Source organism: Salvia splendens, chromosome 19 (genome assembly GCF_004379255.2).
Source record: "Salvia splendens isolate huo1 chromosome 19, SspV2, whole genome shotgun sequence".
NCBI classification, from domain to species: Eukaryota; Viridiplantae; Streptophyta; class Magnoliopsida; order Lamiales; family Lamiaceae; genus Salvia; species Salvia splendens.
In genome coordinates, this window is record NC_056050.1 from 27,817,788 (window position 1) to 27,834,168 (window position 16,381).

General features: G+C 32.7%; 3 protein-coding genes across 3 annotated transcripts; 2 read left to right on the plus strand and 1 right to left on the minus strand.

Moving 5' to 3' along the window:
• Window positions 1-2,875: 2,875 nt before the first annotated feature.
• Window positions 2,876-4,301, plus strand: LOC121778782 (transcription factor bHLH120-like). The gene is made up of 3 exons (XM_042176184.1): window positions 2,876-3,160; window positions 3,242-3,568; window positions 4,024-4,301. The coding sequence occupies exons 1-3, from the start codon at window positions 2,912-2,914 to the stop codon at window positions 4,093-4,095; spliced, it is 648 nt and encodes a 215-aa protein (XP_042032118.1). The 5' UTR covers window positions 2,876-2,911; the 3' UTR covers window positions 4,096-4,301.
• A 3,859-nt stretch (window positions 4,302-8,160) lies between these two features.
• On the plus strand, window positions 8,161-9,509 carry LOC121778736 (transcription factor bHLH36-like). The gene is made up of 3 exons (XM_042176142.1): window positions 8,161-8,459; window positions 8,859-9,176; window positions 9,269-9,509. The coding sequence occupies exons 1-3, from the start codon at window positions 8,214-8,216 to the stop codon at window positions 9,332-9,334; spliced, it is 630 nt and encodes a 209-aa protein (XP_042032076.1). The 5' UTR covers window positions 8,161-8,213; the 3' UTR covers window positions 9,335-9,509.
• A 3,704-nt stretch (window positions 9,510-13,213) lies between these two features.
• LOC121779288 (ethylene-responsive transcription factor CRF2-like) lies at window positions 13,214-14,104 on the minus strand. The gene has a single exon (XM_042176595.1). It carries the CDS (start codon window positions 14,102-14,104, stop codon window positions 13,214-13,216), a length of 891 nt encoding a protein of 296 aa, XP_042032529.1.
• Between the last annotated feature and the right edge of the window lie 2,277 nt (window positions 14,105-16,381).

A 16,381-nucleotide genomic window follows, 5' to 3' on the forward strand; every position in this document is an offset into this window, starting at 1 on the left:
TGGAAGAACTTGACAGAGAAAGGTATTATATTAGAAGGAGACCCTTCATTCCCCTCAGACCTATCTTGGAAGAAGCTCTTAATCTCAAAAGACTGATAAGAAATTGTGAAGACAAAATTAATATAATTATTCTCATTGGTTTAACCTAAAACGTTTCATTTTGTAGTTATGCTCCCCAGAGGAAGAGGCCAAAGGAGCCAATTCCCTTCCTTTTATAAAGGAAGAGGAGGTGGAATCCCCATTATACAGCATGGTAATAAGAAACTTTTTAAAGAAAATATCACAGGTATCGACCAACTGGAAGATAATCCAGAATTACTTCAGAAAGTTCAGGAATATCTGAACTCAAAAAAGGATAATGAGGCAACCACATCATCTTGGGCTAATAGAGTTCAAGGTTCAACATCCTATGCTGAGGTAATAACTTCATCAGAAGAAAAAGAAAAATATATTCCTTCTCCCTTCAAAGATATCATTATCTTCCTTGAAACTCATGACCTTAGATGGGAAAAAGAGCCTTGGAAGCTTATGCAGCGTTATATGGATACAGCCTCATATGCTGCTCCTTCTTATAAAAAAAGAATTTTTTATGAAGAATTCCTGACAAGTATGGGAGCTTGTGAGATCAGGCATTTCAAAACTTATAGGGAGGCTAAAGTTTATAATTTTAGCAGGATAATTATTAAGCAAATTATAACAGCTGAAGATTGGGGTTTTGGAACCCTAAGGGAAAGAGAATGTCAGATTAAGAATAATAATGGTGGCAGGGAAGTTATAAACTTCAATTACTGGGATATTAAGGAAGCTTATTATAAAACCTTCTTTTACCAAAATCCTTATCATAAACATTCGTGGTGGATTAAAATCTGCCCAAAAGTCTATGAACAAGGACTGCCAACATGGGTATATGACTGGTGGCAAACCTTTGGAACTTCTGAGAAAATACTTCCAGAAGAATTTAAATCCTTATTTTTTAAATGGAAACAAGTTTCTCCTGCACTAATAGAAGCAGAGAACCAAAATAGACTTTTTCATAATATGGAGACCCTTCATTTTTATGCAGAATTTGGTATCCCGTGGATCTGGAAATGGGAACCAGAAATTGGTTTTGATCATAATAATGTTCCGTGCCTTAAGAGGAAGTTCTTCACTAGGTTTTGGCCTACAATGATGGAGAAGGACAAGTCAGGAGATATCCAAGGTCTCCAGACTCTTCAATTAATAAAAGAAAAAGTTTCTTTTTATAAAGAACAAAAGAGAGTTAATAAATCTCTGAAAAAAGACATTTCTCCTTTTGAAGAATTCTTGAGGAAGAATATCTCAAAAATGAATGAGAAGGAACTTATAGCAAATTATATGGCTAGTATTGGAAAAGACATTGATCATATGGATGAAGATGAAAATGAAGATGAAAACGAAGAAGGAGATACAGATATTAACTCTCCAGATTTCTCTCCAAATAATAATGAGCATAAAAATTTTAGGGATGCTCAGGATCCATTCGAAGAAGAAGAAGGCTTCTCAACAGAAGATAATTTTGCTAACTTCATCAAGATGATCGAGAAGACGCCAGATAAGGCAAATGAGAGCCAACAAAGTGGAAAGATGAAAGAATAAAGGGTGCATTCGCTTTCGCCAGCATTCACCTTCGTCAGCCCTTACGTCAGCTGAAAAATCATAAATTTCAAATCCGGATTTGAAATCCGACTTTGTTGTCTTTAAATAAGGTCTTGTGATAGGAAAAGATCAGAATCTCATGTGTTGAGATAAGAACCCTCTCTCTCTCTCTCTCTCTTGTATCCCTCCATCCTTACTCCTATTGTAAATTATCCCTCGGGAAGGGTTTTTCAATATATATTTTGTAAGTTTCCTTTATTACTCTGTTTTTATAAGTATTTATTTATGTTTGGCTAAATTTGTAAGTATTGGATAAACTAGGAGATAAGATACTAAGGAATTAATTATGGAAATATAATTTTAATATCGAAAGGAAAATATACCCAGGTTTGATTAATTATTGATTGTTATGGCTATTTCCTTGGGTCTGGATTCGCCCTTTGTTGCCAATGTTTAGGCGTTTTCTTGGGCTTGCCTCCATTGACATAGGATGACTGGCCATACTTAATCAATAAGAAATCAGTAAAATTCCTTTTGGTATATTTCTCCTTCCCTTATTAGAATGATAATTCTATAATTATGGCATCCCCCTAGAAGACACATTGGTGATTGGTGCTCGCTAAACGCTGCATTTTTTTGTAGTACTGTACTACATCAGACTACTTATGGTACATAATTACTCTAGCTATAAAATATTTACGTTTTCAACTTAAAAAAAAAAAAAAATTGGACGGACGAAATTACATTTTTACATATAAAATGAGAATGAATGAAGAATATAAATACAACTAAAAAAAGAAAATAAATGAAAAAAAAATATATTCCATCATTTTTCATTGAAAGACGGATCATTATGGAGTAATCAACATCAATAATCAATTAGTAACTTTAAAACCTGAAAATGAGTAAATACTAAAAATGGCTTTATACCCTAATATGGTATAGCCACATGTTCTAGACACATAAGTTTTCTTACAAATTACAATAAAACTAATAAGCACAAAACATATAAGTAAATGACAAAAGACCTCACCCTCCCACTAGTAACAGTAAGGTAATTTGTAGTCTAGTGTGATGTCTTATGCCTTGATTTTACATGCTGAGATTAATTAGTAATGCATAATGATAATAATAATAATAATAATTAATCATAAACAGTAATTAATCAGTCCGTTTCTCCCAAGATGAAATTTATTTAATCTATCATTAAAATAGTACTAGGTTAGGTTAGGCACCACTACTATAAGTTTGATATAGGGTCTCTTTATTTGGGAATTGTGCTTAGAAAACAAAGATGTTTCAATTTTCAAGTAGTGGTGGAATTGAGGAGCCATCTACATGTTTTGACGAAGATAAATTCTTCCAAGATCTGCTCCAAGATTTCCCAACACCAGAGGCCAACAATGGTAATAAAAAGAGGTCAAGAATAGAACATAAAGAGGGAGACAAGACAGCTCCTAGGTTAATAGAGAAGCAGAGGAGGCAAGAAATGACAGCCCTTTATGCTTCTCTCAGATCCATTCTCCCTCTCCAATATGTCAAGGTGTTTCACTTCATTCCTTATTAGTGTTTATTTGGTTTATGTTTGTGATTGTCTGTGTTTATTTCCTAACACTCTATCTAGGGCAAGCGCGCTGTGTCGGATCACATGGAGCAGGCGGTGAATTATGTGAATGATATGAATAAGAAGATCCATGAGCTGAAGAAGAGGAGGGACATGTTGAAGAAATCGAGTGATGGGAGTCGGAGCTCGAATTCGACAAACACTTGTGTTGAGATTAAGGTTTTGGCAGATGGATTAATGGAGATCTTGATTAGTAGCAGCAGCATCCAAGGGGAGAGTTTTCCCTTGTCAAAGGTGCTTGAAGATTTGCTTCATAGAGAGCTCAATGTTATTGAGTGTGTTTTTACTAGAGATGCAAGATGCTGCCTTAGCAAAATTCACATTCAGGTGAACTAGATTGATTCATATTTGGTAATTGATTCATATTTGGCAAATTGTCGTGAAAATCATGAAGTTTGACCAGATTCTGGCTCGTCCTACTACTTTAAAAACAAGCCGGAAAAGCCATGAAGTTTGGATTTGGATTCTGGTTCGTCCTACTACTTTAAACAAAGTTGTTTTCTTTATGAATAGACATCATCGTTTACTAGAGACATCCACATCAATGATGTTAGTTCTATCATAACGGCTTCTATTTCATCAAAATTTTGTTATGGGATGATTGTGAACAATTCCAAACTTCTGGTTTTTTTCAGCTGGTTCAAAAGTTGCGGGACAGATTCAAATTTGACAAAACTTCATGATTTTTTTAAAAAAATTTGTCAATTCGTATTTATATGATTTTGGGTTTTAGTTAATCTAATTAAGTTTCATGATTGTCTTAAATTTGCAATGGTTTTCAGCTTAATGATAGCACAAGCATTGACCTATCTGAGCTGAGGGAGGGATTGGTGAATTTGATTAGGCTTGCTTAAACTATTGCGGCCGGAGAATTTGCAATAAGTCATCTAGACAAAATCAGGGATAGCTATATGTTGTACAATTTCATTCCTTTTTTTTTATCATGAATTTTGTACAAAATGTTTAGGAACAATCAAAGAGATGGGGTGTGGTGTCCCTAAGTATTTTGTGCCTGAATACACAAACTTTTATTAGTAATATGCCTCCAACTTTATCTAGATAGACGGACTATGTACTAAATAATATAGTTGAATGTCTTTACAAGTTTATCTATAGTCACAATGATATTGATTAGTTTTAAATTGATAATTGTGTGAAAAACCCAAACAATGAGAGTTTATGAGAAATCATATTAAGAGCAAAAAATTGTATCTATTCGTTCATTGAGCAGTCTTTGGGATTCGAATCCAAAAATTACCAAATTGCATTTACTGTACAAGTCAAATAAAATTATTTTATACATTAGGTAAAGGGGGCTTGTAGGTGTTAGATTGAGAAATATTTTTTTTATTCCTAATCCTAGACTCCTGATTATAGTTTTAATTTATCAGTATAAATTTCAGCAGTTTCTTATATATTTTTTTGAATATTTTCTATTTATATTGCACCATAAGATTTATCTTAAATTTATAATTTTATGTTATGTCTTAAATTGGTTACATTTTTCTGAAACGTAATATATAGCCACGAAATCCAGCACATAATCAAGTCCATTTGAAACCCACTAAGCATAGACATATGTAAGTTGGGTTGGGCCTAAATACTATAACTAATTACCAAATTCAAAATAACATTCGAACTTGGATAAGAAATCCAAGTATAGGAGAAGGAACAGATGGGAATTACGAAAGTAGGAAAGAAATGATAATCATTTTCACTTTTTTTAATCGTAAAAATATATAGTAAATGTATCTTCTTACTTGATGAATGTATATATCATCTAATTGGTTCAAATCATATATTTAAGAGCGAAAAAATTGTTTTTATTCGTTCATTGATTTTAATTAGGTGTTTATTAGTTAACTATATGCGCTTCTTTGTTATAGTCAATTCTCTCGAAAAAACAAATAATTATCGGATATAGATGTAGGGTGATAAGTAGGCACTGAAATGATGAATTTGTAAAAATGAAAACTTCTCCCTTTATATAATATATAATCGAACTCAGAAATCAGAACCATGATTTTATCAAAAATATTGAATTCATTATAAATTTTCAGAGCGTAAGAGTTAAAAATGGCTATTAATTATATTTCCAATCTGTGTTAGCTCCAAACGAGTTTTAGAGTTAAATTAGTTTTGTAGAGGTTCAAAATTTGAAGGGCAAATTTGAACGTTTTGTCAGTCTTTTGTTGTCTATCTTGGTTTATTAACAAAAGTTATAGTATTTTGTTTTATGTTTTTTTTTGTAAAAAATTGAAAATACCTAATTATCACATTCAACATTTCCAATATACTAATGTGCTAGTTTCTTCAATCGATACTAATTTATATAATTAGCTTATCCCAACTAGTATAAGTAAAGCTTTCATCAGACGACACCCAATCAACTTTTCGCAAGCTCAAAAAGACATACTCTTTTCAAGTTCATTTTTAAAATATTACTATCATGAGAAAATGTATATAGAAAGCCAAATTGTAAAAGTAAAGCACAAGTAGTCTATTTAAATATCTCATTTCTATAGTCTTGACATGAAATTTGATACCATTTTCATCAATATAGTTGGATCACCATTCACCAGTGTTTCATAATTTGAATCTATAATATGCTCCACAAATGAACTATTGTTGGATCGGCGGGTCCCAAATTGCCTGGCCCCATGGTGGGCCTGGGCCAGCCCAGCCTTGTTGACAATTCTATTGGTGATAAGAGTATATATTTTGGTTTATCTAAATCCTACTCCTTCAATCCCGAAAAAACATATGCATTTTTTTATTTCGTCCGTCCCATAAAAATATGAGTATTCCTATTCATGGAAAGTTGTCCATAACTCATTACCCATATACATCAATTTATTTACAACTTATAGCATAATGACACCATTACCACTCACTGAACACTAATAATAATGTGAGTTTCACTATCCACTAACACTATTTTAACTATCATTCTTCTCATTTGTCTTACTTTATTAATTGTATATTAATTCTCGACAAATGAAATATAAGGTTCTATTCTAAAAATCAATTGATATGGGAAGAATGTTCACTACGTTTTTAAGTCGAATAATAATAATACTCCATTTGTCCTTGAAAATTTATCACATATTTTCATTTTCGTCCGTCTCACAAAATTTGTCAAATTTTATTTTTTTACCATTTTTGTAGTGGACTCTATATAGCATTAACTCATTTTCACTCATAAAATTAATATTTAAAAGTAGAATTCACATTTCATTAACTTTTTTTGTTCATTTCTTATTATATTTTTTAAATCCGTGTTATGTCACTTTATTTAATTAAATTATGATTAGTGAAGTCATGTCAGTTTATTTCTTTATGGGACAATTGTACAAAATTTCAGCTAAAATCTTTAAATGATGCTCTTGGTCGGGAAGGATAGCTCTATTATTCTTGCCCAACACATCTAAATCTTTTGCTCACTAAAAAGTTGATAACAAGTCTTTGTCTAGGCGATTAGCTATAAAATATAATTGATTTTCATGATTATGTTTCGGCAGTGACATAAATTTTGAAGAAGTATGACATATATAAATATTACCACTAAATAAAATCGTGACTTGTAGTAATAGTTTAATAGCTAGTGCTATTTAGTTTAGTGATATTTGAGGGGTCATGTTTGATCGATAACTATCTTAAATTGTAAACGACTAATTATGTCAACAACTTATGTTATAAATGTTAATACAAATATATTTGTATGTTAACTAAATTTTATTGACATATAAATGTGTGTTGACATCTATAACATGTTGACATAATCAGTTAGCAATTAGCAAATAGTTAGCCCTTTATTACATACCTATTTGATGGTTTACCTAATTATGTAACATGTAAAAGTTCAGTTATGTTGTGTGAATCAAACATAGTCATGATATAGTTACATTTTGTGGTATGGAAAGAGAATATGGAATCTCTTAAATCCTTATAGATAAAATTAATGAAATTGATGAGTGTAAATAATATTTTTATTTAATAATTTTGTAAAAGAAATTTCCAAAGAAATGTTTTCATATGGGAAACAATTGGAATAGATTGGAATATTGCCTCAACATCTGGAAGTACATGTGATTAAGTAATCGATGTGTAATTTTGGGTAATCAAAGTATAATTTGGGTAACCGACTTGTAATTTCGGTTGTCAAGTTAATATTTTGATCATTAGAAATTTTTTGTAGGCCATTTTATTCCCAAAAATAAAACGATGAGTACTAAATACATATAATTACTTAAACGGCGTGATGTTTTTATGTAAATGCCACAAACTTTGGAACAAAATCAACCCTTCACCCTCTCATTTATTTTGTAAGTAAACCTTGCTACCTCTTTAATTATCACAAAATGTTTGTTATACTCCATAATTGTGACTTCACAATCGTTGTTACAAAACATTTTGTGATATGAAAAGAGAATTTCGAATATCTTCATATGGAATCTATTAATCCTAATAGATAAATAGATGGGTGTCAACAATATTTTCATTAAAGAATTTTGTAAAAGAAACTTCTACATAAATATTTTCATCTGAGAAAACGATTGAAAATGAGATGATATAAAATAATACTACATCAAATTATGTCTACTCTTAGACCATGAGCTATATATATCACATCATCATAATCCAATAAAAAATCTTTTGTTAAATCATGGAGTGTTTCTGACAAAACCAGCTGCCACAGTTGTGGACTTAATCAATCTCAATAATTTTATCATGAATATTAAAATGATTGTTTATGATATCCATCTCATCATTTTTTTCCAAAAACCAAATAAACTAAAAACAAACAATACAAGAGACAAGTTGAAGAAGTGAAAGGGTTAGGTAGCTAGTAGGGTATTAATTTCACAAGATTTTGAACTTTTTCCACAATTTCCTCTCCTATATATATAAGCTCCACCTACATGTTAAAATAATTATTTTCACTATCAAAAAAATAAGTTTCCTCCAAATCATGAGCTGCTTTTCTGATGAACCCTCATTAGTTCTTGAACAAGTTCAAGATGTTTTGGATAGCCCTCAATTTGTTACCAAAAGCTCCAAAAAGAGGAGAAGAGCATCGAAATCAAATGAAGAAAGCAAAGAAAGTGATGATAAGATGAAGAAAAGTATGCATAGAGAGATTGAGAGGCAAAGAAGGCAAGAAATGTCTACTCTTTACACCTCACTTCGAGAACTTCTCCCTCTTGAATACATCAAGGTATATATATATTTGCTCTCTCTTAATTCATTCTTTATAAACTTCAAGAATTTATATTTGGAGTCCTAAATTAGAGACCGTTAGGGGCGGACACAGTAAGAGAGGGGGAGAAGCTTAAGCCCTACAAATTTATTTATTTATTTTCTATTTTAAAATTAATGGAAATAATTATCAAAAATTATCTTTATCCCTTACCAAACTGATTCCCCAGAGACCGAAATACTAGAAATGGAGGATGAGGAGGGACTGAAATCGCGAGAAAATGGAAAAATACGGATATCGAAAAACAATGATTGCATAAATAGTTTAGGAAGAAGAAATTGTTTGAAGAAAAAGAAGAGAACAAAAGTCAAACGTTACTCCACTAATATTTTTTTCTGTGTCCGCCACTGATGGTAGGGGAAAAGGTCGGTCTCAGATCACATGCACGAGGCTGCGAATTACATAAAGAGTATGGAGAAGAAGATCGAGGAGTTGCAATCGAGGAGAGATGAGCTCAAGAATGCATCTCCTTCAAATAGCTTTGATCTCCCAAATTATGTAACTGTGAATTATTGCTATGATGGAGTTGAAATTTTGATAAATTGTGGAATTAAAGAGGGCTGTGGATTTGCACTATCCAGAGTGATTATGGAATTGATTCAAAGCGAACTCGATGTTGTCACCTGCATTTCAAACAAAGTGAATGGTAGATTCTTGTACAAGATCCAAGCTCAGGTAAATTTATTTATTTTAACACTTTTTATATATGGAAATTAATCATTGTAGTTGCTTTATTTTTATTTTTTATTTTTACCAATGATTTGAAGGTGAATGCGTTGGTTTACATTGATCTGGCTGAGCTGCAGATGAGACTTGCGAATGAGATCAATTGATTTGGACATGATCATCACAATTAGGGTTTGTCATTGTACAAATTTGGGATTTTATTAATTTGGAGTTTTAAGAGGAAATTAAGCTTGATGTGAATCTTCATCATGCAGCTTGTAAGCAATATGCATCTTAATTTTTACATGAAACATTTTATTGTACATAACCGTAAAAACAAATCATTTTTGCCCTATTTTATGTACAAACCTTTGAATATGATGAGGCTTTTATGATGAAGTTCTATACATTTCATTAGGATATATACTAGTTTGATTATTGGTTATTTTCCATATACATTTAGTTATTAATAACCATGGTTGCGAGTTGAAGGAGAACAATGTAGTATTTTGCCTAAAAAAATTAGTATTTCAAGTAATTTGAGTGTTTCAATTTTTGGGCCAGCTTTCAAGTAATTGCATAATGGTAGTGAATTCTAAGACCCCTTGCTTTTGTTCAAGTACTTTCTCTAAGTTTCTTTATCAATTTTTTAGAATATTTTTATTCGATAAAAGAGAAAGTGCTCAAGTTATCAAATGAATAATCAAACAGGTAAAGTGAACATCAGCAACTTAAGTACCAAAATCAAGTGTAATGCAGCATAAACACGAGCACACAAACCAAATTGACACCCAAAAAATAGCTAGAAACAACATGAAACACAAATTAAAAACAAAAAGAACCTAGTCAAATCACTCAGTAGATCCTCTATTACTTATAATTTCTATAATCTTATATCTGCATCGGTTCATTTAATACAATATCCCCACCTCAATAAAGGTAGAGATATAGTATATATTTAATACACGTGAGCTGTTTTGATAATAAGATGTAATGACATGATTTGTTTAGACAATATTGATGTTCAATTTTATAATAGTGTGCCATCATAACATGTTCTTTTTTGCAGGGGGTTGCAATGTTAAACTATATATTAAAAGATTATGATTAAAATTACTACTCCATATATTAGAAAGTATAACATAATTTTTGGGATTCGATGGTTTAATATAGACAATAAATGATCTCAAATGGCTTGAATAAAAAACAAAAAACTAGCCACTATATAATAAAAACAAAATTATTGGCGTCAGTTCATTATTTTGGACACAATTTGCCATTCAATTATATATTTGTTTACTGATGGAAGGCATTATTGAGGTAAATTATTATTATCCACGGATGATGTACTTATATTAGGTTGCAACTTGTAAATTTATTACGTGAAAGAAAAATCGACGCATAATCAAAACTTTTGAACTAATTAATTTAAGATATTATGGCTATTAATAATGCATTAGTCCAACTACTAACTAGAATTGATTACTTGTGATTTATTTTAGTTGTTAATAACTATAGTAACCAAGTAGGAATCTGGTTGCCAAATGTGTTTGCCTGTCGGCTGGTTTTTATTTATTCGAGACTTATCTCCTTACGCAGCTCTAACGCAGAGTTTGATTATCTAGAGTTGGAAAAACGTTTTTAAGGGCATACACAAAAGGGAAGCCGTGTATATAGTCGATGCACGTTGTTACAGGCAATTGAGCACGTCGTGATATCAGCTGCAGCCAGGGACGGATCCTGAAATTCAGTTCAGCATATATGAAATTTTTTTGAAGATTGAGATGGGACATTTATAAAGGAAATTTAAAAATTTTAAAAATTAAATAACAGATTAATTAGTATATGTGAAATAAATTGAGGTGAGGCAATTGCCCCTTATTACACACAAAGCAGATCCGCCCTTGGCTACAGCGTGTAAGAGCACGTGATCACTTCATCGCCAATCAAAGTTCACCACATATATTATTTTAATTTTTAGTTTTTAATTTCTCAGTGCTTTAGTAGTACTATATGTTTAGATTTTTTTTATTATTTTCATAGTTTATTAATGTATTTCGTAATAATAATTTTTAAATAAAGTAATACAAAAAAATAATAAATTTTTTTATTAAAATCATTTATAAGTATTTATGTAAAAAGTCTTAATCATAAATATTCTTATTACTTGTAAGCAAAGGTTTAGTTTGATCTTAAGAAATTCTTATTTAATGACATATTTCATTAATTTAAGTTTGATCCTTGAAGTACATTGATCCTTTTTGTAATGAAAGAAATTAGAATCACAAAATAAATAAGAATATTAAAATTTCATATAATTATTGTTGATTCTCTTTAAAAATGAAAGACAAAAATAAGAACTTTGAAATATAAAAAAAAATTGGAATCTTTGACAATGGCAAATGAAGGGAGTTGATAAGGCTCATTTCATACATTGGTTATGGGGTTAAATTCTGAAAATTCAGTGAACTAATAAGTGTTTGTAAATTCAGGTGCGTGTAAAATCTGCCGAACCCAGGAAGCGCATACAAATTACCATGGGCAGAGGAAAATGAGGAAATGAAGTAAAAAACGCCAGCAATTTACTAGACCAAGGAAATGAAAAGAAACACTGGCAGAATACAAAAAAATGGAGCAAGGAGCAAGTATAAGGATCAAGGGCAAAAAAGACAAATTATGAAGGAATGCCCTAGGGATCCGTGCCTATATAAAGGGACGACCCCTTTTGAAGAGAGACACTCTCTTCTTTTTATCACTTTTTATCTTTCACTCTTAGTCTCATTAGTTTCATTTTCTAGTCTTAGCTCACTTCACGCGCACTTGGCACCAATGGGAGATTCTGGGCAGGCTTGGCGATAGTTAGTCTCTGTGGTGTAACACCGTCCTCACGAGGGCGAGGATGCAATCTGTTTTTATTTTCTGTCGTTTATTCTCGCTGTGAACTTCTTTGCAGGGAGCTCGGCGACTCTTTTGTGTTTGAACCTTATTTCTGTGGTTATGGCGGTTTCTATTTTCTGTTTTACTTTGGTTTCTGATGTTTGATGTTGGTTTTACTGATTTTGGATGCTTTTCGCAACTGACTGTTGAATGTGAGTTGAGATTGGTTAAATTTGAGTTTGTTTGTTGAGGAATTGTTTGAAAAGAGTTGAAGGAGATGGATCTGAATGTTGTTGAGTTTAGATCGGTTGGATCTGGAGTAGATTGTGGTTTCGAGTGATGAATCTGATACGTACTTGTTGGACCTGCATGGCTATGTCTGTTGCTTTAGATTTACTTGACATGGTAGCTTAGATCTGATAGTTTTCTGCTTAATCATAATGTTTGACGTTCGATCTGAGTTTGCTCTGCTTGTGATGCTCTATTTCGTTCATGTTCATGTTTATTTGCTGAAGAAGATGAAGATCGTTGGTAGTTAGATCTAGATCCGTTGTTTGTTTGCTTTTGCAGCTTTACCTGTCACAGTAGCTAAATCGGGAATCTGCCCCACTACTTTTTCTTGCTTTGTTGTCTCACCGTTTTAGGAAACTTTTTTTACTTGACCCAGTAGTTTGATAAACCCTCTGCAGTTAATTTAAAGTCTCGAATCATGCATGCGTACTTGTTCTTATTATTTCTTAAGTCTAGTAGTTAGTTAGTATTTGAGTGCTTTTAATTCTCGTGACCCAGTAGTTTAAAATTCTCGACCCACTTGTTGCGTGGCAGCAGCCAAACCCTCCCAAAACCCTCCAAATACATGCTAACTCATCTGTCCTCGTGGGATCGATCATTTACTTCCCTATACTAACCAATATTGTAGTGGGTTGAGGTTTTGAAGCGGGAAAAGTGTGTGCCCAACGACCGAATTCTAAAGGTTTCACGATCTCCTAGACCCTGTGATTTAGCGAATTCTCTGGACTTACATATATCAATAGTACAGAACACGCTCATTGAGAAACATCAATTGCACACCCTCTTCACCAAGCTCTCTCAAGTGTATTATCTTTTCGTGTGCGAGTTATTTTATAACTAATAATAAAATCTAGTGTAGAGTGTAGACCCATGCTTTATTAACTAAGTACGGAAGGTACAACATAATGAAGCTCAGAATCCCACTCAATATTAGCTCCAACACAATTGTTACTATCTTGATATCCATAAAAAGGTATAAGTGGGGCCCAAGAAGTCGACGCTGCATCGACTTGTACATCCTTTCTTCCCTTCATATTGATTGCTAACACTTCACTAAGTGGATTACAATTGTACCCCAAATCCATGGCCGGCCACGTACAACCCTTTGATGCACTCATCAAGAATGGATCCTCTTCCAATTGGCTCATCACCTGTGGCTCCCAACCCAATTGGGCTTCACCTACCCACTCCAAGCTTGAGTCCGGACCCACTGACGTCGTATTCTGACCCAATACGTCTTTGTCACTAACCGGGCCATCAACATCGAGAACGTGATGATTGGCCGCGGTTTTTGTGATTTGACTAGGGGGTTGGACGGTTTCACCTGGAAAGGCGAAACTGCCCAACTGGGGGGCAAAAGGCGCGTGGCCGCTGATTAGCACGCGAGAACTCTTCTTGTTGAACAATTTTGCCACTAGGGCGCTGACGAGGTCGCTGGCCTCGTCGGTCCTACACATGGCGTCGAACGAGAACGCCTCCGCGTTCTCGGGGAACGCCGAGCCGGGGCCCGACTGGGGCAGCTCGAAGTTGGTGCGGGCGTTTGCGCCCCGCAACTGTCGAGCTGCCTTGTCGTAAGCCCTGGCCGCATCTTCGGCCGTGTCGAACGTCCCGAGCCATAACCTAACCTTTTGTAAGGAGTCTTTGATCTCGGCGACCCAACGCCCCGAGGGGCGTTGGCGGACTCCGACGAACTTGTGGTGGCCCCGGGACGACGTCTTTCGTCGGACTCGGACGCCGTCGTCGCCTCCTGCGGATGTGTTTTGCTTCATCTAAAAGTTTATGGGTGCGGTGAGGAATAATTTATTTATAGTTGTAGTTAAGAAGAAAAGGAATCATATTTTGTGACATTAGGTGACATATGCTAAATGCCAATAAATTTAGCATTGTTGTACTTAGATTTGTAGCGTTAATACAAATGTGGATGTCATAGCATGTTGCAGGCCTTTATTTTGTCATTGAATAATTTAAAAAATTATTGATATGATTATTACAAGAAAACATATCTATAAGAGTATATGAAGCATTTGAAAATTTATTACTAACTATATGTTTTGTTGAAAGTCTTATAGTAGGGTTATTTGTTCATTGTTGGTCCACATGATGGAAACTAAGGGAGCTACTCCTTCCGTCCACTATTTAAAGATCCATTTTAACTCAGCACATGTTTTAAGAAATTGTTTGACTTTGTGAAGAATAGTAAAGAAAGAAAGTGAGTGGAATGTGAGACCCATTTAAAGTATTAGTTTTATATTGGATTGTGAGTGTAAAAAGTTGGTGGGATGTGGGGTTCGCATACTAAAAGTGGAATAAAGTAAATGGTTTTATAAATCGTGGACAAACCAAAATGGCTTAAGAGTCGTGAACTGATGGAGTATTTATTAATTTGGTTCACAATTAGTTATCTAAACATAAAATTCATTTTTAGTGTATGGCATTTTATGTATTGATTTAGTAACGACATAAATAATGTGGGGTGAGTGTGTAATGACGTACAATTGGTATCACAAATATAATTCAAAAAATAGGTATGTATAAGTATATATAAGGCAAAACTAAATTGATATTAGCTTAAGCAAAGTGATTGTAACCGTAGAATAAGACCAAAATATACTAGTCACTCTTATCCAAAATTATTGTATTTTTTTGTATTTTATGTTTTAATGGCGACTAAAGGAAAATTTTGAAAAAAATATAAAAATCTGAAATTTTAGTAGCAGAAATATTTTAAATAGCGGTGATTTGATTAAAAGAATTAATTAAATTTCTTTTGGAAAATATTAATCAGATAATCTAAATGGTTAATTTGAACTATTATTACTACAGCCTTGTCCATTTTCTGCTAGTGTAAAGTGGGCCGGCCAATATTACGAAAATGAAATATCTAACAGGTCCATTTCAAATTTCAATGGGTTTTGAATTGGTGCCTAATGGGCTTGTAACGTATACTAATAAATTAAATTTCAGAAATTTTATCTATAATTTTCATTTTATTCACTATAACTCTTAGTTAAAAATCTAATTAATAATTATTATGAATTTACTAAGTGAATGGCAATTCGTTAGTGAAGTTGACTGTGATTTTCGCGTCATGCAACGTCGTGCAAGTCTATCGATGATTTATCACTTTCAGCAGTAATTCGCCAGTGATACCCGATGACGTCATGTGTACATGTAAATACGTCGATAATCTCCATTTTTTTTGATATTGTTGGTATTTTCTACATGTCCAAAAATGCGCACTTGATCACTTGTATCGTTTTCATACATATCCAAATCAAAATTTGAGATAAGTTCAGAATTTTTGGACAAAGGTGTCATCAAGTTGGAAAGGAAATTCAACATTATTGATATATATCAAATTATGTGTCACTTTCTAATATCATCTACATAAGCAAATGCAAAATAAAAATAATTCGGATGATTAATTTTCTACAGTTTAAAAGGGGTAAAAGTAATAAATTTTGTTTTCTTATTACATATTATTTGATTTAATTATACGTGATCACATTCTTAAAATCGCTGTCAGATACAAATTGCTAAAAGAAAAGACAAACGAATGGAAGAAACAAAATTCCTTATAATAAATTAACTCAAGTTTGTCATGCATCCTTGTATGGTGGCTCTAGATTTGACAACTTGTAACATGGCTAGCCTTAGTTTAAATATCAATAATGTGCTTATTTAAATAGATAAGATATATAGTGATTATTTGATATATAATGAGATGAGAAGAGATTCTTTTTCTTGATTTTTGTGAATATTCCATATACCCCTTCTAAGGTGGAATGTGTAATAACAAGTAAACTTAATCACGTCTATTAAATTTAGAAGAAATAACTATCATTTAAAGCACAAAATCAAGGAAATTCTAGCTAGTCTCATATGGTTTCAAAACAGAATATAATACAATGAAGTTTCATTTTTTTACAATTGTCTCATTCGTGCATAAAACATCACTTTCTAGTGATGCTCAAAATGATGTCGTCTCATTTCTCCTTTCTTTCATTTCTTTTTTTTTTTAATTTAATGAAACAATACCGTGCTGA